At 40.4% G+C, this 27,459-nt stretch overlaps 3 protein-coding genes across 11 annotated transcripts in view; 2 read left to right on the top strand and 1 right to left on the bottom strand.

The window, feature by feature from the left end:
- gna13b (guanine nucleotide binding protein (G protein), alpha 13b) overlaps positions 1-27,459 on the bottom strand; it is a 155,287-nt gene that overhangs the window by 12,900 nt on the left and 114,928 nt on the right. The window lies entirely within an intron of this gene.
- Positions 510-18,051, top strand: slc16a6b (solute carrier family 16 member 6b). 9 transcript variants are annotated; one of them, XM_088437197.1, is made up of 8 exons: positions 5,085-5,231; positions 5,295-5,336; positions 5,447-5,552; positions 9,759-9,977; positions 11,198-11,341; positions 14,158-14,286; positions 15,454-16,356; positions 16,431-18,051. In XM_088437197.1, exons 4-8 carry the CDS (start codon positions 9,764-9,766, stop codon positions 16,685-16,687), a joined length of 1,647 nt encoding a protein of 548 aa, XP_088293323.1. In that variant the 5' UTR covers positions 5,085-5,231; positions 5,295-5,336; positions 5,447-5,552; positions 9,759-9,763; the 3' UTR covers positions 16,688-18,051. The 9 variants fall into 9 exon arrangements, with proteins under 9 accessions (XP_088293324.1, XP_088293320.1, XP_088293319.1 ...); XM_088437194.1 differs by having other exon boundaries at positions 5,076-5,336; XM_088437195.1 differs by lacking the exon at positions 5,447-5,552.
- LOC148410121 (uncharacterized protein C7orf57-like) lies at positions 22,079-24,956 on the top strand. The gene is made up of 6 exons (XM_088437211.1): positions 22,079-22,350; positions 22,515-22,679; positions 23,352-23,451; positions 23,543-23,663; positions 24,115-24,191; positions 24,789-24,956. Exons 1-6 carry the CDS (start codon positions 22,272-22,274, stop codon positions 24,895-24,897), a joined length of 651 nt encoding a protein of 216 aa, XP_088293337.1. The 5' UTR covers positions 22,079-22,271; the 3' UTR covers positions 24,898-24,956.

Genomic DNA, 27,459 nt, shown 5'->3' with positions numbered 1-27,459 from the left:
AGCTATCACATGCTGCATGTGCACATGTTTTTCAAAATTAGTTATATTTCCTCCTTAGACAAATATCAACTTTTGCCTGTATTTCCTACAACAACGGGTATTCCGAATTGCGTGCATCAAATTAAAAATGAGTGAATATTTGCTAAATGAAACCAAAGTTTCACATTTTGAAACTTTAAATACCTCATATTTATTTAGTATTCAAATGAATATCGGCTGAAAGGGAGTCCCAAATCATTGCAGGCTTTGTTTATATTTTGCACATTGTCCCAAACTTCAATGGAACTGGGGCTTGTCAAAGGAAACACACAAAAACAAGAAACATGCATTCACAACAGTCATGTTGCTTCAACATTCAAATATTCATTGTAAAGATGAATGCATACATGCCTTTCTCCCACATGCCTTGCTCCCAATGCCCAGCCACATCCCAATCCCCTACCTAAATTGGCAATTTGTGAGTGGTTTTGAATTGGCATTTCAAGGTCCAATCAGATTTGAGGGCTGGCCACCACTTTAGCACATGCCTGTATCTCCCCTCTCTGCCTGCTTTCACAAAGCACCAGTGTTGTTTAGGGCACTTTTGAGGAGCATACCAGAAGCCTCGACCAGTAACAGGTGAGTGATTCCTAGTGGAAATAGACAGTTGATGTTTTAGTTCATATTTGTATGACTTATAATTTTATGACATAATTTTAATACTGTACTGTGAATAGAAGAAGAAACTGCTTTAGTTCTGTAATGTATCAGTCGTCAAACTGACTTAAAAATGCATCAAACAGTATCTTCTAATTCTCTGGAAACATGTCTCACTAAGCTTGGACCAGTCCCTGATGAAATATTGCACTATATGTGACAACACGCTTATCCAGCTTTCCAACCGCATGTGATAGTGTGCGCACCATGCTGTTAGTTGCACACTTCCTTTAAATGGATGGAGCGCCAATGGCAACATCTGGTGCTGTTTTTTCATTACACCCTCTGCTTCATTTGTGGTAAATTGTCTGACTGTCTGACTCATGCTAGTGAGGAAATGAACTCCGGAAGTAACACTTTGTTCAAACTAGTTGACCTCACGCCTCATGAATCATTTATTTCTCAAAAGCTGCTTCCTACAGAGACTTAAACCGGTGTGAGCCGGTTTATTGCTTCTCAGCAGGAGCAGGCGTGTCTAGTTCATTGCCATTACATGTCCTTAAACCCAGCCTTGGCAAAATGGTAGGGACATAAGCACGTCCGTCTTACTGAATGTGTCAGCTCTGCCTGTAAACTGCAGTTCTGCTCACACGTTATGTTTGTGGCGCAAAACTATGGCATTATATTTGGGCCACAATTGCGAGCGCACTAAAAAACATTTTGAGTGCAGAAAAAAAAAAATTGAAAAGAACTTCCTCGCTCAAAATTCCTTTTTGCTCGCTCGCAATAGCACTCTCTCGCTCAACAACTCGCTCTCGCTTTGCGATACTCCTCTCTCCCTCGCTCAACATCGCGTTTGCTCAACATCCAGCTCTCGCTCGCTCAAGTTGTCCTCTGCGTGCGCTCAGTTCGTAACACGTTACGTTTGTGCCACAAAACCTGCCAATCAGAGCTTGTAAAAGCACACTGATTGACAGTTTGGTATCCAATAAGATTGCTTGTTGTGTTCACCCGGAATGAGCAAACGAGAGTGCGTCACATCGACTTAGGCAGGAAGAGGTGGGCTTATATTATTAAAGTACAAAAACTAACACAGTATTTCTGTCAAATAATACGATACAGTATTAATAATAATATTAAAAGTAATTCTCCAGCCCAAGTCCGTGTTGATGCACTCTTGTTTGCCCTTTCCGGGTGAGCGCAGGACAAACGAGAGTGCGTTAACAGATAGCGTACAAGCAATCTCATTGGGATACCAAGCTGTCAATTAGTGTTTTACAAGCTCTGATTGGCTGGTTTTGTGGCAGAACTGAGCGCACGCAGAGCACAACTTGAGCGAGCGAGAGCTCAATGTTGAGCAAATGCGATGGGAGTATCGAGAGCGAGATGTTGAGCGAGAGAGGGAGGAGTATCGCGAGCGAGAGCGAGATGTTGAGCGAGAGAGCGCTATTGCGAGCGAGCAAAAAGGAGTTTTGAGCAAGGAAGTTCTTTTCAATTTTTTTTTTCTGCGCTCAAAATCAGTTTTCGCTCGCTCAGTTTTATTTTCTACGCTCAAAATGTTTTGGGCGCGCTTGCAATTGTGGCACAAATGTAACGCCATATAAGTACATTTCTTTTTTCACTGAAGGAAGCCTTCATTATTTGACAGATGTTTTAGTTTTTGACTCCTATCTGCTCTTTGTCTTCTGGGAACTTAAGTAGCTTTGAGTTCCTGGTAGCAGGGGTACCTTGTCCAACTTTCTTGAGAATGGCCCACGACTTTGCGTTGACATCCAGTCAAATTGGGAAGGGTACTCTATTCAAATCGCACTGATGACATATGCAGAGACATAAGTAGCGAGACATGTAGAAGAAAATAACCACACTACCCCTCCTGTTCAATGTGGCACTAACTAAAGAGCTGAATCACAAAGAAAGCAGGATAATGAATGTGGCAAAGACACTGTACAAGAATGGTGCCAAAAGAGCTTGTTCTTTATTTATATTAAGCTTGGCAAGCTAGCTTGACACTCATCAATTGCGATACTTTTATTAGAGCTGTGCAATCCCCAACAAAGCTAGGAGCCGCTGGCGGAATGAGCACGTTCATACTTTCAGTGAGTGTTTTATGAAAGGAAGCCGCGTAAAAATATGCCGACTGAGACGGATGATCTGTACTGACCCTGATCGATGCAGGTAAATCTGCTTCTACAGTGGAACCATTCCAGACCTGCAATATTTTTTGTGTGTGAAAGGAGGTGAGTCCTCAAACTATTTGGGTATATCAGGAAATTCCTGATTTGGTCAGTCAGAACTGTCAACTGATCATTGGAAATCTCTTCCCTGGATTTATTTTACAATAAAATGGTATTTCAAGTGTAAACTCTTCAGTGTGATCATGAACAGATCCGACTTAAATTCGTCCAGGCCGCTGCTAATATGACCGTAGCTGTGCGAGGCTCCAAAGGAAAGGGAGAACTGTTCACTTACTGTACAGTGTATAAGGTTGAAATATTTAAGACTTAAGTAAATCTGTGTACTGCAGTAGTTCCACGTCCGAGGAGGGCCCGTGGCAAGTGCATTTATAGTTGCCTTGTCTGTCTGGCATGCAAGAAACCGTCACAGCATGTCACTGCAATACAGTATAGCTTTTTTTTTCCTAAAAAAAAATAATCGAAAGACCGAGGGCGTGAAAATCGAAGTGCGGAGAAGTAAGCGATAACTGTAATTTCAATGTATTTTCCATGTTATCTGCTCATTTCAGTCCAAGCGCATGCTTTCTTACATCGGGACATTCCAACCTTATTCCTTCAGCCCTCCTTGGAAGAAGAATCAGGCATTGGGTCTCAATTAACCAGGGCTTTTTAAACCCGTATATTACCCCCCTTCGGTTGTTTAAAAAAAAAAAAAAAAAATCCATATGGCTTTGTTTATTGAAAATAATCGCGAGTCCGGTTGTATCTATTTACAACCATTTCATGCCGCTAGGTCGCCTGTGATTAAACTACAAAAAATGTTCCACAAAATTAGAAAGTTGCTTCTCATATTAAGTCAATGATTTGCAATACTGCCCGTTAACAACAATCAAAGTGTAGTTAATTTTTTGCAAGGCTATCATGGTTCAATTTAGGTATGCTGGCCACTTGTTTTCTCAATTTTTTTTTTCTGATTTGCACTTCAGGGCTACCATAACAGTGTTCTCCACGAACAAAAAAATTAATCTGTCAGGAACCATGAAATAAAATGGCTGATTTCCATATGTTGCCACATTCAACATGGTCTTGGCATGTACAAAAAACGCCGTGACGAGGCCGGGTCTGTGGCTCAGTCCAGCAGCACTAAGTGACAGCGCCACCTTCGGTTGTTTGTTAAATAATTTTTTGACGCTACATATTAGTACAGTGATCCCCCCTACTTCGCGGTTCATGGGTGCTGTCAACCCCCCGCGAAGTCTGAAACCCGCGAAGTAGGGTATCAGTTCCTAGATTTCTATGTACGCCCCAATATAGCCGCAGTAACCATAAACAATCCTTTTTTTTTTTTCGTATTTTTTGCCTAATTTATTTCCGTTCTCCTTTTATTTAACATTACATTATCCTTATTAACATTATTGTATATTCATCAAATAACTAATATTACTTAGTTTGTTGAGAATTTGTTCTCAGGACTGGTTATCTGCACCTAGACTCCGGTGAAAGAGTATGTAAGTCATCACGTTGAACTTCACATTTATTTTGGCTCATGCATGGTGTATCATGTAGTATCTGTTGAATAACAAATCAACAACAATATTAAAGTCAGTAAACTAACATATAAACACTTAATCTATAAATTTACTTTGCGTTATCAACATAAATGATAATAAACTCTAAATATAAGTTTACGTTGTCATTCACTACGTCACCGTAACCAGCCGAATGACGCACAGAGAACGTAAAACAGGAAACGGAAATGCAACGTGACCCGACAAATTAAAAGCATTTATTTCAAAATAAGATTAAAAAAACGTCACAAACTCTAACGCTTGAAGAATTCTTAACATAGTTATTAACTAATTACTTAAGTTATTTGGTTAATACAGTACTGTATAATGTACTTTTTTGCTTTTTCTCAATTTTTGTACATTTTTTAAATATTTTTTTTTAAATATTTTTTATTTTTCCTGGAAAAAAACGCGAAGTACTGAGACCGCGATATCTGAGACCGCGAAGTAGGAGGGATCACTGTATTTCATTTCGTCTTTTGCGCTTTCCAAATTAATTATACCGATACAAAAGAAATGTACCCTATCACATATTGAGTTATTGAAATAAAGCTATACCTTCCAAAGTTGGCTCCACAATGCAACAATAAGCTCTTGCGTGCTTCTGGCTACGTTTAACCGCTTTCTAAACTCCGCGCGTTCATGACGGAGATTTGTGCTCGTCCGCGTTTGAATACCAGCTTGAGCCGGTAAAGAGCTGCCAAAACAGGCAGGGGGGAGTGGAGGACGTTAACTGCATGACCGGCTTCTAGAGGTATAGTCAAGAAGATGCAGTTGCCTCTGTATTTGTATTTGCAGTTTCAACCAAGCAGTTAACATCATTCCTTGAGCACTGCTCCTCACTATCTATCGAGTAAGTGTTGCAAAGCGATGAGGCAAAAAGAAGAGTTAGAATAATTTGCGTAAACTCTAACAGCTGCCTGCAAGGTTCCTATTCTCCGCTCACCTCACTGCCGCGGTAAGTAACGTTATCTTGGCAACTGCAGTTGTAGCATGCTATCTGTTCTCAGCCGACTGCTATCTCTTTGATACTAGTCTTCGTGTGCTTGAACTTTGTCTATTACATAGGTAAGACGTTTAAAGCAGAACGCAGCAATATACCCCACCAGTGCCGGCCGGCGGAAAATTTCGCATTCAAGTTCGCATTCAAATGATTTTTGGGTGCAAAATGAAGGTACATATCCGAATGTCAGTCTTTTCTCGAGGCAAACAGCAGAGGACAGTAAGTGCCGAGGACTGTTTCGAGTCATCCTCTAGCTGCATTCATGCTCAGAGACTCCTGGGATGCCGCACACTGGCATCACCCCCCACCCCCCTTTGCACTGCGGATATATTGACCACATGGTACATATTCCCCTCATAGCCGCATTGGCGAAACATAAATACACGAAAAAAATATGTGTGTGTGTATGTGTGTATATATATATGTATATATATATATATATATATATATATATATATATATATATATATATATATATATATATATATATATATATATATATATATATATATATATATGTATATGTATATATATATATATATATGTATATGTATGTATATGTATGTATATATGTATGTGTGTGTGTGCTTGCTTTAGAGGACAGATGATAGCTTGCTGGATGATCAGACACTTTATATAGCAAGTGAAAACCCATTGCTGAATACAAACGACTTAGGTCATTCAATTACAAACACAATGAGAACAGTAAATCAACACAAATTAAACTGCGGTATGTTCAATCATTAATACATGCACATAATTACGGCATAGGACGAAACATCCCACAAGACCATGTCCATGAGAATGAGATGAGATTTGTGTAAAATGTATAATACTGTATACATAAAAACGTAATGTGATATATAATTATAAGGCCTAACATACATTTTCCATTTTGTTCAAAATGTTGTCTTTTCTGAGAAGATTGCAACAAAACAATGATTGTGAGCAAATGTAAATATAGAAGCACAGGAGCATCCAGTCATAGGGGCATCCTGTCATGGTGAGGTTTTTTTTTTTTTTTTTTGGGGGGGGGGTCATGTGGGTTTGGTTCATGTTCTTAGTTCATGTTTATGTTTCCCTCGTGTCTGCCTTTCCTCTCCATGTCTCATTAGTTGATCTCATCCACCTGCTTGTTCCTCATGTGTTCCAGCCCCCGGTGTCTCAACCAATCCACTTACCCCGCCTCTCATCTTCCTTCCAGATGTTGCACGTTTTCCTAATTATTTTTGTGTCTATTTAAAATCCCTGTCTTGTCCAGTCGGTTGTCGGGTCATTGGTTTTTTTTTTTTTGTATCGCCGTTCTGCTCTTAGTACCTCGCTGATGTCCTTCCTCGCTTCTTGTAATTTCCCACTCTTCCGGTCACTGTTCCCCGTGAGTTTATTTTTTGTTCCTTGTTCTTTTGCTACTTTTTCCAGTTTTTGTCTGTTGTTCCTACCTTATTTTATTATTAAACCATTTAGTTTTGAGCAAATCCACTCCACCATGACATGTTACATCCTATATTTCAACCGTAGAGCTGCAGATATTGAGACTTGGGTAATAAATAAATGAGAAAAAAAATATATATATAGTACACACTCAAGGGGTAAATGAAAAGTTTTAAGCATTGTGTAGCAGAAACATGTCCTAAGCGTGTTCAGCCCTTTACGTGGATTATGTTGAAAAATCAATGTTCAAAAATATTTTATTCCTTACTTAGTTTATCATTAAAATTTTCCATACATCACTCTTAAATATGTATCTATATTAGGGCAGGACAATTTTGCTTGAAAAAAAAAAATCCCAGATTTTTTCCACAGTCTTTTTTTTTTGAAAATGAGTAAAAATACCAGAAAATTCAAAATAGGTTGTGCTTTTACTTTAGCTAGTTTAGCCTGTATGAAAGGTAGCATAAATTGACAAAGTGCAGTTAAAACTTTTTTTTCGAACATTCTCAAAGCCAAACATTCTGCTTGTATCACGTAAGATAAAAACAAAATGACATCTAGTGCTGCAAGCAGCTAAATAATAATAATCTGGATAGGAACAATAGGGACCTCGCAGCGGTTGCTGCTCGGGCCCTAATAATAATAATAATAATAATAATCTGGAGAAAAACAAGAGGGCTATTGCAGCTGTAACTGCTCGGGCCCTAATAAAGGCATTCTAGTCTATTCTGTGCAAGACCTGAGTTGTATACTTGTGCCCCTCCCTTTTTATTTTTGACAAAGTAGAGCAGCCTACTATAGAAGAAACTAGTATTTCTGATTATGCAGTAAAAGCGGCAATATCCCAGCCTTAGTCAGATTTTGATTTGTATTTAATTTTTCACGCAGCAGTTTTTTTTTGGTACATTTTTTTACATTTTACATGAATCATGACATTTTTATGAAACTCTTGAGTGATAATAGTGAACTGAAGTTCAGCCCCTTTCACACCGCAGGAACAGGTAGCTCAAGCGGGTTTGTTGTGCTAACTAACGGCAAAAAAAAAAAAAAAAAAAAAACTAACGCTGATTGGTTGGTTAAACCAGGATGTGTGTCGTTTAGGTATCAGTAGCCGCCATTTTGCGCCTCAACAGTATTCACTGTGGCCAGTTTATAATGGAATGAGCAAAAATTGATTGGTGGACGGATGCTCTAGAACAGTGGTCCCCAACTACAAGTCCGCGGCCTGGTACCGGTCCTTGGATCAACTGGTACCGGGTTGCGTGGGCTGCACCTGAAATAATGTTTTGGAACTGATTTAGTTTAACAGTTCATTCATAAGTGCTTTGTTTGGTGTGATCTTTGTTTTTTCCCGCCGCTTCTGGCCGATGTTGATATTACATAGTGAGAGGGATGATGTGCTTTTGAGAGCAGTCAGTCAGTGACGCGCACCCGGTCCGCAATATAAATCCCAAGCGTTGACCGGTTGACTGTGGTGATAAAAAGGTCGGGGACCGCTGCTCTCAAAGAGACTTCAACAGACCTCAAGTATTTAGGGGGAAGAGGACATTCAACGCCAGGTTGCTTTAACTACGAGAAAAGGCGCTGATGCAACGCCCCTCTTTAGGAGGTGCTTTTGTGAAAATAATTTAAAAATACACACCAAACATCGACTGCATCAAATTTACGTCCTGACTATCTGGATCAGAAACCCACAGCAGTTGGTGCTCAGTCCATATATTCTTTTCATTGCTTTTCGTCATAAACAACATGCCGGGGGACATGGAAGCGCTAACCGAAAGCTGGCCTCAGCAAATGCGTCCGTTGGCGACCACGCCCTGTCTACTTCTCATCGTTGAAGCAAACTGGCGTTGGATGTCCTAGTCCCCCCAAACACCGTCTGAATGAAACAACCTAGTAGGAACAGCTGACTCACCGACGGAAGCGCTCACCAACGCCCGCTTTCAGCTGCATGTTGAATGTGGCAACATTCAATGGTCCTCGTTGCATACTCTCTACGAAAGAAAGCACTAAAAAGAGCACACAGATCAAGTACCAACTGCAGCGGGACCACATCCGACTGAAGCAGATTTATGTCCCATCAATCGGGATCAGAAACCTGCCACAGCTGGTGGCCAGTCCGTTGTGTCAATTCACGCACGCATCTCAAAGCACGGAAGCGCTCACCCATGCCCAACTTCAGCGAGTGCTTCTGTGTTCTCTGGCAAGCCCCGAAAAAAACACGTACCGAGCACTATCTGCAGCGGGTCCACACCTGTCAATTGTTGTCAGTGCAGATGTTCTTTTTGACCTTGCACTTTTAGCAGGCTTACGGTCACAAAACACTTGCTGATAAGTATGAAAGTGCTCGCTCCGTCAGCAACTCATAGCTTTGTTGATGGATTGCACAGCTCTATTAACGCATATCAATTTATTAGTATCAAGCTAACACAACCTCATTGTGTGGCAGTTTCTTTAGTTCATCATCCTGCTGCATTTAGTGCATCATCCTATCATCAATCCAATTTGAATATAAAAGACCTCACCCACTGTCGCTGGGTGTCAATGCAAATTTGGGGGCTACTGACCAGGGACTCTTGACCCGGGATCCCCGCGACCAGGAACTCAGAGTTCCGGTACTTTTCGGTGTGAAAGGAGCTCATGTGACAATTAGATGTGTCATGTCAGTTCATTTGTATGACCACACCTTGGCCAAAGCCAAAACCAACATCATATGAAATCAGTCATTCATCTCAAAATTCCATTTGCTATGACTAGAACAGTGTAGAAACCCTTTGATATGGTAAAGATACAATAAAATTAGGGTGCAAGTCCCAGTTTTTTGTAAGAATAAGCAGTAGATTAGAAAACTTAAAACTGGCACAAATACTACAGCCTTTACAACATATAACGTGCCAAGCACATGTATCGACTTTATTATTAACATTATTTCTGTTTTGGTTACAGCCGTGATGGGTTGCCTGGGTCCCAATGTCTACTCAGAGGTGCCCGAAGGTGGCTGGGGCTGGACTGTTGCCGTCGCCTTTTTTGTGGTTGAGGTCTGCACCTACGGGACCCTCAAGAGTCTTGGAATCTTTCTCCAGGATTTGATGGAGGAGTTTGAGGAGAGTAACAGTCGGGTGTCTTGGGTCATTTCCATTTGTGTCTTCATCTTCACTTTTACTGGTGAGTGATTTGTGGCTGGAATGCAACTGGACTCATCAAAATTGAAAGTCTGTTAATGGCGTGTGTCATGAGAAAACCAGTGGATGTATAGAAACGTGCACAAAAGTCTAGGTACATAAAGAGTAAATTATAGTAAGAATATAAATTATAGTAACTTCGTATATAAATCATTGCTTGATTTGGCAAGAAATTAGAGCTGAACATCAAATTCAAATCAACATCACTATGTAACAATGTCATTTTTCTAATTGCAAACACTGCAGTTTGGTGAAAAAAAAAAAAAAAACCTTCATTTTAGTCAGTAGGAAACGGACATTGTTTTAAAACAGGCGTATCCAAACTCGGTCCTCGAGGGCCGCTGCCCTGCATGTTTTCCAGGTTTCTTCCTGATCATCTTGATGATCCTAATGATTTGAATCAGGTGTGTCAGGGAAAGAAACCTGTAAAACATGCAAGGCAGCGGCCCTTGAGGACCGAGTTTGGGATCCCTGTTTTAAAATATCAACACTGCAGTAGCGTTACAATGCCGTGCTTAAGTTTTATTCTCCCTTGAACTTTTTGATCTTTTCATATTTAAGTTTCAAACGAAGATTTATTTTTTGTCAGCAATAAACACCAAGTGGGACACAGTCGTAAAATGGATCAAAATGTATTTGTTCCATTCATTTGATTTGAAACTTTATCACAAGTAAAAAACTGAAAACTTGCATGTGTAAATCTAACATTGCTCTGCAAGATGTCTTCTCGCAGGAATGTTTTTATATTCTGATTTTGCTTTAAGCCTCTCCACAACGGTCTCTCTGTCCTGCCTGGTCTTTTCCTTGATTTGATAATGCCGTTTGCTCCTCAATGTTGTTCTGACAGACCTCTTGAGACCATCACATTGCATGTGTTTTTATACAGACACTAAATTATACACTGGAATTATTTAGTATCATAGGTCATTTAGGTCAAAATTGCATCATTACAGAATAAAACATAAAACATTACAGAACTTCTTAATTTTGTTGATTGCATTGAGAAAAAAGGGGGTGAAGAATCCCAATTTTGTACTTTCATTGGAAACTTGAAATATGGAAAAAGGTCAAAGATTCATCTGAAGCTAATGTGGTCCTTTTGCAAGGCAATGAAGATAATGAAGTAATTACCATGGGAAACAAAGTCTTTATCGTGGTCCTAACCAGGAAGGTTATGTTGATCATGCTGTTTCATACCCTTAGCTCCCTTATCCACCTTGTTGAGCAACTGCTTTGGCCATCGCCCTGTTGTAATGATGGGTGGCTTTCTTGTGAGCTTGGGCACCATCACCTCTGCTTTCACCAACTCCATCAATGAGATGTACATCACCATTGGCATAGTCTCAGGTAAATTCTATGAACGTGATTTTCTCTGCATCCGACTGAGTGTGGTGTGCCTTGTGAAATTTGCAGTGATGGCTGTTCTGTTACCCAGCTGTATTGTCTGACACCCTGTTTAGTTTGAACCAAAGGGACCTCTAGCAGTGTCAACAGCCAAATCACATTCTTCTAGAACTGTCCAATGAAGCTGTACTTCACTGTCTATTAAAGACGGATAGAACTTCTACAGTTATGGCCAAAGGTTTTGAGATGAGACAACTATTAATATTCACAAAGTATGCTGTTTCAGTTTTTGTAATGGCAATTTGCATATACTGGACTCCTGAATGTTATGAGGAGGGATCAGCTCAACTGCAATGAATTACAAAGTCCCTCTTTGCCTTGAAAATTAACTTAATCACCAAAAGCACATTTCTACTACATTTCAGCCCTGCCACTAAAGGACCAGCAAATGTCATTTCAATGACACAGAAGTGTCACTCATTAACACAGGTGTGGGTGTTGATGATGACTAAGATGGAGATCAATCTGTCATGATTGAGTGACTGGACACTTTAAAAGGAAGATGATGAATGACTTCATTGTTCCTCATCTGTTAGTCATGGTTACTTGCAAGGAAACGCGTGCAGGCGTCATTGTATTGCACAAAAAGGGCCTAACAGGGAAATCTATAGTAGCGAGTAAAATTGCACCACAGTCAACCATCTATCAAATTATCAAGAAGAGGAGAGTGGTTCAGTTGTTGCCAAACAGGCTCCAGGGCGCCCAAAAAAGTCCAGCAAGTGCCAGGACCGTCTCCTGAAGGTGTTTCAATTGCCGTATCAGATCACCACCAGTGAAGTGCTTGCTCAGGAATGGCAGCAGGTGAGTGCATCTGCATGCACAATGAGGCAAAGACTTTTGGAGGAAGGCCCAGTGTCAAGGACGGCAGCAACAAAGCCACTTCTCTCCAGTAAAAACATCAGGGACAGACTGACATTCTGAAGAAGGTACAAGGACTGGACTGCTGAGGACTTGGGTAGAGTCATTTTCTCTAACGAATCCCCCTTTCGATTGTTTAGGGCAGTGGTCCCCAACCCCTGGTCCGCGGATCGGTACCGGTCGCGTGGGCTGCACCCGAAATAATGTTTTGGAGATGATTTAGCTTAACAGTTCATACGTTTGTGCTTGATCTGTTTTTTGGGCGCCGCCTCTGGCCGCTGTTGATATTACATACATAGTGAGAAGTAGAACAGCCAGCAGCTTTTTGATGTCAATTCAATTTTGATATGCATGTTTCAAATTAACCAAAAGACATGCTTAAGATGGCTAAAATGAAAATAATAAAGCAAATGTTAAACACAGAACGGCTTGCTGAAATGAATTTTAAATTAATTGCTGTTATATGTAAAGAACACATGCCAAGGTTGGCCCCCCTACATTTTTAACACACCAAATCTGGCCCACTTTGCAAAAGTTAGGGTTTAGGGCATCTGGAAGAGGGCTTGTTTGGAGAAGACAAGGGGAGCATTACCATCAGTCCTGTCTCATGCCAACAGTGAAGCATCCTGAGACCATTCATGTGTGGGGTTGTTTTTCGGTCAAGTGAGTGGAGCCTCTCACAATCTTGCCTAAAAACACAGTCATGAGTAAATAATGGCACCAGAATGTCCTCAGAGAGCAACTTCTCCTTATCATCCAAGAGCAGTTTGGTGATGATGAATGCCTTTTCCAGCATGATGGAGCACCTTGCCATAAAGCAAAAGTCATAACTAAATGGTTCAGGGAACAAAACATTAAGATTTTGGGTCCTTGGTCAGGAAACTCCCCAGATCTTAATCCCACCGAGAACTTGTGGTCAATCCTTAAGAGGCCGATGGGCAATCAAAAACCCACAAATTCTGAAAAATTCCAAGCATTGATTATTCAAGAATGGACTGCCATTAGTCAGGATTTGGTCCAGAAGTGGATTGACGGCATGCTAGGGAGAATTTCAGAAGTCTTGGTAAATGGACTTTCACTTGTATAGCGTTCTTCTACCTTTGGTACTCAAAGCGCTTTACACTTACAAGTCATTTACCCACTGATGGCGCAGCATCAAGAGCGACGAGGGGTTCAGCGTCTTGCTCAAGAACACTTCGACACAGTCACGATGGTAAGGGGATCGAACCCACAGCCTCTCGGCTGGGAACATTTCTTGAAACGGGTCTTGAAAAAGAAGGGTCAGCACTGCAAATACAGACTTACTGCATGAATTCTGTGTAATTCTCAATAAAAACTTTTGATACTTATGAAATGCTTCTATTGAATGTCTGAAACATCTGATAACACAAAAAAACTGTGAAGCAGCAGACTTTGTGACAATGAATAGTTATGTAATTCTCAAAACTTGTGCCCATGACTGTACTCATAATTATGACAAAAAACATTTTCAGACAAAATTTACTGTTTTAAAATAATAGATTCAAAATTTCTTTGGAGATGATGATTTAATTCTGGAAAAGAGAAGTGGATGTGTACTTATTTTTTCCATCTTATTTTTTTTTCTTTTTTGGGAAAGAAAGCACTGCTAGCTCTCCCACCCTGACTGCCGTGTCTACCTATTAGCTGACCACAACTAACTTGGCCATCCCTTTTCTCTCCCGTCTTTTTTTTTTTTTGTCTTTACATGCCTTTCTCTTTCAGCTGCTGCTGTAGTAAAGCAACTCTCACAAGCAACTCGCCAGCTCTGAAACAGAAGTGACACCCTGACCTTTGACCCAACCCTCTAGCCATGATGTGTTCCTACCATGCGGGCCAGTGGCTGTCATGTCCCCTTTTTCTTGTTTCCTCTTTGTTTACAGGTTTGGGCTACTGCCTTACTTTCCTCCCCACCGTCACAATTCTCGCCCAGTATTTCTCCAGGCGTCGAGCTCTCGTCACCTCTGCTGCCTCTTCTGGAGAATCTTTTGCCATCTTTGCGTTTGCCCCAGGTGAAGGTTCACTTTCATTTAATCAACTGCTTTTAGCTGCCAAGCCAGACGATGTTGCCAAAATTGACAGTTGAACAGTATGTTCCCATTAAAATAATAATAATTGAGACCGTGACCAAAATATTTGCATACTGTATGCAATCATTTTGTTGCAATATGCGGGAATAAAACAACACATATAGGCAGTAATCCATTCATACATCATCATCATGTCGACATGATTCAACATATCCACACTGGTCGATGTATGCAAGTGCATTTATAGTCCAAAAAAACAACTCAGTGAAAGCAAAGAGAGAGCATTTATAGTCCAAATAACAATTCAGTGAAACCAAAGAGAGAGCTTCCGTTATTGTAATGTTGAACAGGAATACCAGCATATCTTCCCTCGCGACCACTGCTTAAAGCAGGTGTCCACTTCTGGTGTTGCTCTGGTACATGTGTGGCCAGAACACAGCCTAGTGAGGGAGTTCAGCCAATCGCATATCGGCATTTCCGTGGCTGCCATGACGCCGGCCAATAGTATATCAGCATCTCCGTGACTGCCTTGACTGACCAATAGCATATCGGCATTTCCGTGCCATGCGAGCGAAGTTGTATTTTTTTAATGCAGCAAAGCGAAAAAATGTATGAGTGCGGACACAACCAACTTGACGGTCGCGCAGGCACACTGATCGGCATGTTGGATGTTTCGTAAGACGAAAGGAGATGGCGTAAGTGGGGTCCACGTCGTAAGATGAAAAAAGCGTAACACGGGGAGTTCGTAAACCAGGGATCCACTGTATTTTACATTTTTCAAACATAGTAAAACTATAATTATCGCAAAAATTAGCTTACAGAAAGACCGGTAACAAAATCACCTTATCACCTTTGCCCTCAGAAAAAAAGATCAAATAATCTGGAAACCAATTATACTTTGGGTAAAACAATAACACACCTGTCCCAAACAAGACTTAAAATGTCCAATGTTGAGTTATAGTGTAAAAATATAATGTTTAATTTTTAATTCCTTAATCAAATGTTTTTTTTAGTAATTTCAACATCAGCAATACTTTGTTTCATTTGTAGACGGATAATATGTAGAGAAATATTAGTGAAACCATCTTCTATTGTTGTAGGGCAGTTTAGCATAAAAGTTATGCTAAACTCTAATTTGTGTCCCCACAGCTTTCATGAAGTTGAAGCACCACATCGGATGGCGGCACTGTTTCATTGTCCTTGGGGTTTTTCAATCATGTATTGTTGCATGTGGCCTTCTTCTGCGACCAATTGTCATTCAGCCAGAGCTTGAACTGGAGGAAATTGAAATGGTGGAGTCACTCTCTCTGGAACAACTACAAGAGGCCTTAGAGGTAGAAAATGAACAAACAAGAACCTCCATCAGTTCAGGAGTTTCCCAGAGTTCAGAGGACTCGGGTGTCACGTCCCTTTCTGCCTCAAATGTGGATTTGGGAATGGCAGGAGCAGAAATCAAGGCAGAGTGGGAGTTGCAGGATCAAGAAGTCCAAGAAGTGTCATTGTCCATGCCATCGCTACCATTCAAAATTGATGCTGAGCCAGAAATAATTGGTCCTCCCAAACAAAATAAATCCAAGCTCTTGGACTTCTCTGTCCTGAAAGACGGAGCCTTCATTTGCTACTCGCTTTTCGGCCTGTTCGCCACTCTGGGCTTTTTTGCCCCTCAGCTGTACATCATTGAACTTAGTAAAAGCCATGGAGTGGAGCCCAGCATGGCATCCTATATGCTTTCTGTGATGGCAGTAGCTGAGATCTTTGGCCGTCTGTCCATTGGGGTGTTGCTGAACAAAGTCACTTGCAGAAAGACCCTGGTCTTGCTGTGGTGTGTTGTGTGTTTGTGCCTGGTGCTGGTGGCCTTCACCATTGTCCGAGGCTTCTGGGGTCTGGTAATCTGCTGTGCCATCTACGGCTTCTTCCTGGGCACGGTGGGGTCCACACACATCCCCATGCTGGCTGAGGAGGACGTGGTGGGCATAGACAAAATGGCATCATCACTAGGCGTCTATATCTTTATTCAGAGCTTTGCTGGACTTGCCGGACCACCTCTAGGAGGTAAGCACTGTTTTCTTTTGTCAGATCTAGATTTGATTCTATTTCCACCCTAAAAGCTCATCTTTTTTCCACAGGTGTGTTGGTAGATATCACAGATAATTATGGAGCTGCCTTCTATTCCTGTGCTGTTGGCTTAGGGCTCAGTGCCATCTGTCTCGCTCTGGTTGGTCCAGTCAAGTCGGGCATGTGCCAACCTAATAAAGGTGAACTAATGGACGAAGGGGAGAAAAACCATGACAGTGACCTGCCAGACTTTTTAGAGGTGGACTTGGCAGTGGAGGACAGCCCTATTAAAAAGTATATGTCTAGAGAGAACGCTTGTGTAATATGAGCCCTGAAGACCACGCGGATTACACACAAAGTCGACACTCAACAAGAGACTGATGGATTTCCATCTCATATCTACAACTGTTACGCGTTCCCATTCTCAGGTGTCATTTATTCTGACAAGCTTGAAGCTCACTCCGAAAGGAGTCCAAAGACATCCATGCTGAGCACATGGTTTCAAACTTTAGTGGACCCTGACACACCTGCTGATAAACAATTTTTACAAGTTTCTGTAATTTTCACCGGAACAATTGCATTTCATTTACAGAGCACTGAAGCACAAGCGAGCTTGTTTTGGGGCACTTTCAACATTGAACAGGTCGAGAACCACACTAATTCATGAGGAGACTGCCTCAAGCCCGCATGAGCTACCCAATAAGCAAGACTAAAGTTGCGCGCGTCATGCCTGCTCATGATGAGGCATGCAACCTGTTTGTGTGCCGTGACTCAGATGTTGGTGCAGAAAAGACAGGAAAAAAATGGCACCTCGGCTAATGTATTATGTTAGCTACCTGGGCCCTTTTGACACTTTGAGAATTCAAAGATCGTGTAAACTGAAATGCTGTTTACACGCACAGCCGTTCTGACTCTGTATTACATCTATGTTCGTTTTTTTTAAATCACAGCAATATTGCATTACTTAGTTGTTTGCTGGTTCAGGGAAAGCCCGCTTATCATCCAACTTGTGTGAGGCAATCTTTAAAGCAAGACTTCGCACAAGCCTTACAAACGTTAGCTTATTTGCTGTTTTTGCATTGAGTTTATCTGTAAAATCTTAGTGTTAAGATCCTATTTATTTCCATTAGAATTTGACTGTTATATGTATTAGGAAAGTGACGGTGATCTAAAACATCAGTTTTAAGAATACAGTTAGTCGACTCCCACTAATTGGCAGTAAAGCATTGGAAAAGTTTTGTTTAATATAAAACGCTTATTAATGTCACCATTTGCAACAATTTAGGGGTGTTTTTATTTCAATGCATTTATAATAGTTGTAAATTAACTACTGCAAATAGTGGGGATCCACTGTAATGTAGCCCTAAATGCAATGGTACATGTTGAATGAGATGGGCAGGCATGTTTATTATGCATATGAGTGAAGGAAGGACCTGCCAGGAAAAAGGAAATGATGCCCCTCTTTTCATGGTAGTTTCATGTGGTCTTCAAACCCTAACTTGAAGTTTAGTTCATAAACCCTTTTCTAACCGCTCTTTTACCTTTTATTTATTCATTTCAAATGACCATATGTTCAATTTTAGTGCCAGTCTAACTTGGGAGCTAGGTGCTTGTTGAGTAAATGGTATGAATTCATTTCAATGTTTTTTTTTTTTTGTTTTTTTTTTAATAAAACAAGTCACAAGCTGGAAATTTTGTGGGTGATTTTTGTGGGTATTTATTTCTTAAAACAAATAACGGAGTCCAGTAACATTACCAAGATGCAGGGCTGGCTCCTACATGCAGGGGCAAGAGGGGGGCTATAAAACCAGAGATGGGCACTTTGTCACTGATGGACTGTCCGTTGCCGACTCACTCCCATTTTACCAAAGGACCGACAAATGAAAGGAATGCTTAAAAAAAAAAGGCAAATTAAAAATGTCGGAATAGCAATTTTCATTAGTCGTAATCATCAGGATAGACATAACATCAGATGTCAAGTCATTGCCCCTTTTTGCATACAGAAATATAATTCAACTGACTTGTATGTATATTTGCTATATTGCTCCATATTTATTGTACAAACTGCAATCAGCGTGCAGTCAATGTGGCAATAGTCACTTTAGTACCATCAAGAAGTGGAAAAATATGTTCAGTTGAATGAATAAATTGGGTTGGTTTAATTCACTAACACAGCTGACTTTACCAGAGATTTATATGTATATGTTTATATAGATAGATAGATAGATAGATAGATAGATAGATAGATAGATAGATAGATAGATATTCATCCCCGTAGGGAAATTCACATTTCCAGCAGTATCCTCAAGTCGAGATATAAAATATGAGAAATAAAATACACAAAGATACACATAAGTCCAGTACAGAAGTATACTTAAGGTGCTTGTTAACAGTGTAAACAGAATAGTGTGAATCGTTGGAGTCTAGTGCAAGTATAATTAAGGTGCTTGTATAAAGTGAATAGTGCAGTGCAGAGTATGAGGTTTAGAGTTTAATGTGAGCTTTTACTGCCCCGGGTGGAGTTGAAGAGCCTCATGGCATGGGGGAGGAATGATCTCCTCAGCCTGTCCGTGGAGCAGGACAGGGATATGTATCCCTATCTTTGTACTGGTTTCAGGTTTCTTGTTGATAAGAGCATTCTCGGATGCATTTCCAGTAACCAATGAATGCAGACAAATTTTCATTGTTTCTCCGATTGGCTCTTGGCCAGTAAATGCAAGATAGACGTTTTTTTTTTTTTTTTTTTAATCTGAAAACCAATTATACTTTGGGTAAATCAACACACCTATCCCAAACAAGAGAGAAAATGTCCAATGTCGAGTTAGAGTGTAAAAATGTAATGTTTAATTTTTAATTCCCTAATTAAAGACTTTTTTTTTTAGTAAATTCAACCTCAGCAATACTTTGTTTCACTTGTAGTGTATGTGACATCAAATATAGACAAATGTAAATGTCTTCTATAGATATAGGGCAGGCAGTTCTAAATGAGAACGACATCCACCATTGCAAGGTCATGTAAAACATGATAATGCTATCTCGTGGACATGATTGTTCATTGCACTCTCATCCTCTGTATTAAACATGATGGTGTCCTAAATTTAAATCCCTTAACCTTGAGATACCTTGCACACTTGAGATATGAACACCTAATGGTAGCTGTCACTTTACACACTTAACAACGAACACAATTGAACTCTGCTCCCTTAACTGAGGCAGACTTGCTAACCACTCATCCACCAATTCTCCCCATAAAACAAGATTAAAAAACATAAAAAATATTAAAAAAAAGAAAACAGAGGTTGCAGGTGTTGGAATTTTATTTCTAATTCAACATAAACTCAAGTTAGTAATCTGACTCCAATTTGTGACCTTACCCAACTGCCACTCATCCAACAATTTGCGCGCTCGTTCTGCAATAGAAAGGTATCAGGAAGCCGGCATTTTCACACACGAGTGGATTTATTCCTAACACGCAGATCTAATACAAGCACCTGGGTCTCGGGTCCCTCTCAATACAGCCCTGTACGCTGCTGTTGCCACCAGCAGATGTAAGCTCATCCGAGTTGCCCAGCAATGAGTTATACTACACAATATGCAAATGGCACATCAACAAAGGCATCCTGGCATTATTTTATTGGCTATGTGTATACTGCAGTTAACTTTAGCTTGCTTTCATTGGTCTTTCTTCCCTTGCCGAATCGCTTGCTTACTCCTCCTGGTTGTAGTTTTCCTCAAAGTTGTTTTTCACCAGGTGCCAAGGTCATCTCGTCCCCGCGACTAGCACCGTTTGCTCTGAAACATTACATTCTTACACTCCCGTGCACCCCATATTGTTTGTTCACTTTACAGTCTCACACTCTCATACACAGAATGTAGCAACATCTAATGAACTACTTTAAGCTCAAACTCTTATATTCCTTTACAGGCTTGCTGGCGCCTATCTCAGCTGGCTTCGGGCAGTAGGCGGGGGACACCTTGAACTGGTTGCCAGCCAACCGCAGGGCACACAGACGAACAACCATGCACCCAATCACACCTAAGGACAATTCAGTATGTCCAATTGACCTGCCATGCATGTTTTTGGAGTTTGGGAGGAAGCTGGAGTGCCTGGAGAGAACCCATGCAGGCTCGGGGAGAACATGCAAACTACACAGAGCCAGGTGGATTTGAATCATATTGTCAGGTTCATTTGTCAGACATTCGTAAGAAACTGTACACAAAAAAAGGAGACAAGGCAATCTTCCCAACTCATGCATGAGGGGAGCGAAAAGGAACTGGCCAAGGACAATTCTACTGCGCTCTGCCAGTCTCTCTGACCCCTCTCACTTTTATTTGATATAGAGATCCCTAACTACATGAAGGTCCCGGCCCTCAAGGGGCAGGAAAAAATGCAAGTCTATGGCCGGAACCTTGTGTACTTGTCCTTCTATGTGTGAGCAAGTGGGTGAGAAACTAATGCATGTATGATAAAATATTATACGTAGCATGTAATTCTGATAAAATATTTCGCGTATTCTGATGAAAGAGTCACAGCTGTGGGACCGCTCCAACTGGCAGGCTTGAGCGACCTTCCTTCTGCTTGAGACAAAACAATACCAAGGTAGGTTTTTTTTTTCCCACAAGCTGTGTTATTCTTTTTTTCTGAGCAAATGCACATGAGAAGCAGAAGAAGAAATGGACTATGATGACTTTCACAATAGAGACCTCCTGTGGAAGAGAAACTTAAGAATTTTGAGGCAGGGAAAACTATTCTATTTTGAAGCAAGCCTTTTAATTTCAACACTACCGTCTGCTTAGCCCTACAGATTGAATATCTCAATCAAGTGTAGATTTTGCAATCTTTCAAATTGATATAAAAATCAAAATCATAAAACTGGTAAATTCTTCAATCCAGAATTGTGATTTTTCATGTAATTTAATGGCTTTATTGAGTTCACTCTAGACAAGAATAGTGTCAGACCTTGCTGTGTTGTAAACAACCATCTTTTGAAAATGCAGTTGCCACAACTGCTTTAGGTTCCTGTGACGACTGTACAACACAATATAGTTAGGTCACTATGTTTATGTATTTAGGTGAATGAACTTCCTGATTTTCAATTGTGTTTTTAGTTGTGGTTTTATTATTATTTGTTTTTGTGATTTGCACTTAAGGGCCTTCCTAAATTTTTGCAGATCAGAAAAATTGGTGAATGCATTTGTGGGTATTGAAAACACGTGAAAATCATCTGTAAATATTTTTTATTTAATTCTCTCTCCATACGGGAACAAACCGTGAGATGAAAAAACGATTAGGGAAACGCCATATGTCAACGCTTTTAGTTAAGAAGCCACGTAGGCAAGTACATCGCCCGTCAGTGCGTGAGCACGTGTAACGACGTCTGAATACGAAACTGGAATCAAGGCACGAGTCCTGAGGACACATCTTTCATGTTGTCTCTTCGCTGTTAATTGTGTGTTGCATGCGTCCATGAGCGAGAACAATTAAAGTCGACGACTGCCGGTCACATATTTAGGAGCGACCCAGTCAGAAGGATGTCCTTAATAACTATCGGTGGAAACGCTGCGTTATTAATAACACATTTATGTTTGGGTTGAAGCCGAGACACCGGAGCAAGCATATAAGTAGCACGGTTTCCACGGCAACGCGACGCCGACCGCTGCAGAGCATCAGTGCAGTGCGAGCTTCTTCCTGTGAGGTCGAAATGAATTCTCAGTAAGAAAACTAACTATCAACAACGTGGCGTAAATTATTTTCTTGTTGTTTGGTGGGGAAAATACATTTTTTTGTTTGTATATCTTTGCACATCTGTTAGGTTACAAAAAAAAAGCTGTTTAGCGTTATTATTCAAAGTGATGCTAAACGAGCTCACCCATACCGTCGGAAAAAAATTAATGTGCTGGATTTTGTTTCTATGTCTTCTAGAAATCCCAAAGATTTTAAGAGTACCGACGTTGAAGCGGTGAAATCTGGCAAGTATTCAGTCTACAGGAGTTTAGTACACGTCACGTCACGGCGTAACATTCATGTGTGTGTTACCTTTGGGAACAAGAGGAAAAATAGAACTATTTTCCACCTGACAATGTGATAGGTATCAATATTTAAAATATATGCTTTCTGGTAATTCTGCATGTCCATATGTGTGTCTTTCAACAAGGTGGGATAAAAGGCTACCAAGGAATAAGAGGCCAGATATCCCAGATCCCTGGACTGTCCCCAGTTGTCAGCACAGTCAATGAAAAGATGAGGATTGGGAAAAGGGTTGGAATTCTTGACACTGATTCAGACTATGTCAAGTTAGCAAAACAAGGGGGCCATAAGGGTACAGCTATCTTACTGCATTCCACACTTTAGGCAATCAATTGAATTGAAAACAAATCAATCAACCAACTTCAATAAGCAGACTCTGTGAAATATTTTCTACCCTCTAACCAGGGTAAAGCAGTTTTGGGGGAAACAAATAGAGCCGAAATAGTGCTGTGCCATCTGTGTCAGATTTTTTTAAACTATGATTGTAGCGGTACCTCAGCATATTTTATTCAACAACTCAAAAAGATTTATTGTGTAACATCCGTTTTAGTTCTAGCTGGTCGACAGGAAATTTGCGTCACTAATGACAGTGAACATCTATATGAAAGTCAACTAAATTAAAGCATACAACGTTTTGCAAAGGAGTCCCTTACACAGTTTAGCAAACAGTTGTCTTATCCAATTAATTTTCTATTCATTTGAAATGATAAAGGTACTGGCACAGCTTTGAAATGCATTTAATTAGATTTTTTTGACATAGACTTCTCGATGTATATTTCAATGATAGCAGTTTTTTTTCTTTTTTGTTTTGTTTTTTTACTGTAGGTTGAGATGGGTTCAAAGACTTGCCGATGTATATCTCAATGATAGCAGCAGTTTTTTGTTTTTGTTTTTGTTTTTTGTTTTTTTTGACATGGGTTGACATGGGTTTTGCTGTTACACATGCTGTCCTTCCTTCCCATAGGGCTTCTGTACTTTGATGACACAAATGTGTCCATGCCCAAAACGTTGGACGTTGCAAATGCACTATTGGACAGTCCAATAGAAGCTCTTGGTAACAAAAGGTGCATGTTGATACTTTAGTCACAAAAATGGCAATGTTCCTTTTGGGTCTAATACTTTTTATTCAATATTATACTGTGTTTTTACCATTAGTGTCATTTGCACAAAAGAGAGAAAAAGCCCCAAAACTCCTTCACAAAAGCTACTACCTCCTTTTTGGACAGACAATATGTCTGCATGGGAGAGGGATGATGGCAGCCCTCAGAAGGAGAAGGTAAATATCATTGCACATGCCATTAAGAAACTACAATTGAATAGCAATCAAGTGACAGTGGAGTCTCAAAGGTTGAGGAATGACAGTGTCGTTAGCAAGTAAATGGGATAGCAAAAGATGACAAATTTCAGATTTGAAGTACAATTTCAAAAGCTGATAAGACACCTAAAATAAATATGAAAAGTATTCATATAACATTAGTGGATTCAACAAATAGCTTTAAAACTGCATGCTTATGCTATCGCATCACTCATTTGTTCTTCTAAAAACAAATTGCTCAATCTATGTATATTTGTTTTAAATACATGTTCTCAATCTATGTACTGTATTATTTGTTATAGAAACCTACAAATTCACCAGGGATACAACTTTGTAGAAAATGAAAATTCAACAAGAATAAATATAATAAAATGTCCTTACAATGGGGTCATTAATATATCCTGTTTTGCAGAAAAAGACTGTCATTGACAAGCAGGTGGTGCAATGGCAGACGACCAGTCCAAACGGAGTGAGAAAATTCAGGAAGACGTATGTTTACTGTGTTCAAGAGGGCACTGTTTTATTACAACAGGGAATTGATTGCTCATAAAATTCCCAGACCACAAAGGCCCATTAAACAACAAGGGATACATTGCAAGTCTTTATTTAAGGGGGAAGTTATTTTATATAATTATAAGTGTGCAGTTAAAATTTTCTTGCAAATTTTCCCAATTGTGGGAAAAGTAAGAAGAAAAAAAAAAACTTTACAATAATGGCCATTTTGCCATGTGCTGTCAACAAAGAATGACCATGGCTCAGGGAATGATATTGAATGTCACCAGTTTTCACCTGTCTATTCTGTTTTCATTTGGTCAACAAAAGCTGTAATGGGTCATTAGATGCAGTTGTCATTTGAAATTGACAGTACTTTGAACTGGATAAAAACATGGATTTTGCTTTTTAACTCACATTGTGCAAAAACAGTATTAATCAGAATAAAGTACTGTTTAGCTGAGTGAGACCCACATCGAACATACAGTAAGTATGATGTAAAGACATTTTTTGATGACCTAACTTTAAATGCGGAGTTCTCAGTAAAGTCACAAAATATGCTGGCTGTCCTAAGTAATTTATTTGTTTCTGCAGTGTATCTGCCAAGAAAACCTCTCCAATCAACATGTCGAAGCTTTTGAGTTTTGGTTATGTCGATGATGACAAGCCATCGACAACTGAGACTGAGTCAAGGACAACGTAATTGTCTTTCACTGACCATTCAAAGTCAATTTAAAAATTATCATGACTTTACTCCCCCCCCCCCCCCCCCCCCCCCCCATAACTCGCAAATAAAACAACCTGGACCCAAACAAAAGCAATGTATTCTGTGACTTGTACAACATACTAGGGCTGGTCAATAATATCCATACTGTATATTGCAATACGAAGTAATGCAAAATGAATATTGCAATACAACATTTATTTTCATTTCACGTATTGGTTTTGAAATGCCTTATTTTTGTAATATTTACTTTTTTATATCAATTCGCTCCGGAGTGGCTTTTGTATCAATTTTGTCATTATGAATCATTTACATTTAAATCTGTGACGCTTTGCGGCACTGGAAATAACGGGCGTGTATAGACCCAACAGAGACTGAACACAAAGTAACAAATGAGGAAATTTAATAACAAAAGGAGCACGTAACATGCGAACGAGAACAGAGAATAAAATCAAATCAACCAACAGGACGGCGACGTCGAAAATTGTGTCAAAAACAAGTTACAAAATAAGGCGCTCGAAAAACGGGCTCGAGGGCTATGGCATTATATTCGTGCTACAATTACGAGCGCGCGAAAATTTTTTTGGGAGAAAATCAAACTGAGCGAGCGAAAACCGATTTTGAGTGCAAGAAAAAAACTATTGAGCGCATAATATTAAGAGTTTGAGCGCGCGCCGATGGAGTTTGAACACAGAAAAAGAAATTGCTGGCTCAAAATTCCTTTTTGCTCGCTCGGGATAGCCCTCTCTCGCTCAACATCTCGCTCTCGCTCGCGATACTCCTCCCTCCCTCACTCAACATCGCATTTGCTTAACATCGAGCTCTCGTTCGCTCGAGTCGTCCTCTGCGCTCGCTCAGTTCTGCTCACACGTTACGTTTGTGCCACAAAACCAGCCAATCAGCTTGTAAAAGCACTTTGATTGACAGCTTGGTATCCAATGAGATTGCTTGCACGCTATCCGTTGATGCACTCTAGTTTGCCCTGTGTTCACCTGGAAAGGGCAAACGAGAGTGCGTCAACACGGACTTGGGCTGGAGAATTACTTTTAATATTATTATTACTGTATTGTATCATTTGACAGAAATGCCTTGTTAGTTTTTGTACTTTAATAATATAAACCCACCTCCTCCCGCCCACATCGATGTGACGCACTCTCGTTTGCTCGTTCCGGGTGAACACAACAAGCAATCTCTTTGGATACCAAGCTGTCAATCAATGTAGTTTTACAAGCTCTGATTGGCTGGTTTTGTGGCACAAACGTAACGCGTGAGCAGAACTGAGCGAGCACAGAGGACAACTCGAGCGAGCGAGAGCTCGATGTTGAGCAAACGCGATGTTGAGCGAGGGAGGGAGGAGTATCGCAAACGAGAGCGAGATGTTGAGCGCGAGAATGCTATTGCGAGCGAGCAAATAGGAATTTTGAGCGAGAAACTTCTTTTCAAGAACTTTTTCTCTGTGCTCAAAATCTGTTTTCGCTCGCTCAGTTTTATTTTCAACGCTCAAAATTTTTTCCGCGCGCTCGTAATTGTGGCACGAATATAACGCCATAGAGGGGAGAAAAAGTAACGCAAAAGAAAGCTCGGAAAATACTCACGAAGCAAAGTAACAACTGAGGCAAACAACCAGGAGACGGACAAAGAAAAACGATAAGAACAAACTCGGGAAACTCAGGAAAAACTCGAAAAGCAAGGGACGCAGACGCAACGGAGGTTCAGAGAATAATATGACGCCGCCGCCCCGCTCCGGCTGCGCTAAATAGATGATGAAATTGAGAACAGGTGCGCAGCCGGTGGTTCCGCCCCTTCCTTACTTAGGCCTGTCCTGCAATAAGACAAAGCCCCACAAGGGGGAGACGAGGCAGGTCATGACATAAATCATTCCAAGCACTTCAAAAACATTGGGCTGCTGGGGTCAAAATGAATTCTCAGTAAGAAAACTATCAACGTGGCGTGAATTATTTTCTTGTTGTTTGGGGGGGAAAATACATGTTTTGGTTTGTTTGTTTTTTTGCAACATTAAATGTTATGATAGTAACATTAAACATTAAATGTTACAATAGTGATATGTGTATGGTGTGACTTGAGGGCGAGAGATTGATCGAGCGAGTGAGCGAGAGTGGAGGCGGTGCAGGAGAGGAAGTTGTTGAGAGAGCCAGGTAGTTTTGCCAGGTAGCTGCGTTGTTTTTAAATGTAATAAAAGTGATGGCTAATGTTGTCCCTGCCTCTCCGCTGCCCATTTTGTTGGCTGCGGACCCCAATTCGAGCGAACGTGTGCGGGCCATCTACTCCGGAGGGCAACTCCATCCCTGCAAGATTGACGGAAAACAATACATTGCCTTTCGCGAAACTGTCGGTAGCGAAGGAGGGCAAGTAGCAGAAAAAGAAAACTCTCCTGTTCAAATTATCCTCAGTAAGCTCTGGTATGTGTTCCAGAGAAGTGCAATAGTATCTGAGCAGCCACATTAACGAGCAGTAGAATCTTATGTTGTGTTTAATTCAAAAGGGAATTTTGAGATTTGAAATTGTTATATTTTGTTTTGT

The sequence above is a fragment of the Hippichthys cyanospilos genome, chromosome 16 (genome assembly GCF_059441005.1).
Source record: "Hippichthys cyanospilos isolate Australia breed blue-spotted pipefish chromosome 16, RoL_Hcya_1.0, whole genome shotgun sequence".
Classification (NCBI taxonomy): Eukaryota; Metazoa; Chordata; class Actinopteri; order Syngnathiformes; family Syngnathidae; genus Hippichthys; species Hippichthys cyanospilos.
The sequence above is the reverse complement of the archived record's forward strand: the minus strand, read 5'-3'. Positions and strand labels throughout refer to the sequence as shown.

Bases quoted from the DNA above. Each gene is read 5' to 3' on its own strand.
- slc16a6b (XM_088437198.1), top strand. From the start codon at position 9,764: ATGGGTTGCCTGGGTCCCAATGTCTACTCAGAGGTGCCCGAAGGTGGC. The intron at 11,342-14,157 runs GTAAATTCTATG...CTTTGTTTACAG, and splicing joins CACCATTGGCATAGTCTCAG to GTTTGGGCTACTGCCTTACT. The intron at 16,357-16,430 runs GTAAGCACTGTT...TTTTTTCCACAG, and splicing joins TGCCGGACCACCTCTAGGAG to GTGTGTTGGTAGATATCACA.
- LOC148410121 (XM_088437211.1), top strand. From the start codon at position 22,272: ATGTCTTCTAGAAATCCCAAAGATTTTAAGAGTACCGACGTTGAAGCG. The intron at 22,680-23,351 runs GTACAGCTATCT...TCCTTCCCATAG, and splicing joins AAAACAAGGGGGCCATAAGG to GGCTTCTGTACTTTGATGAC. The intron at 23,664-24,114 runs GTAAATATCATT...CCTGTTTTGCAG, and splicing joins GCAGCCCTCAGAAGGAGAAG to AAAAAGACTGTCATTGACAA.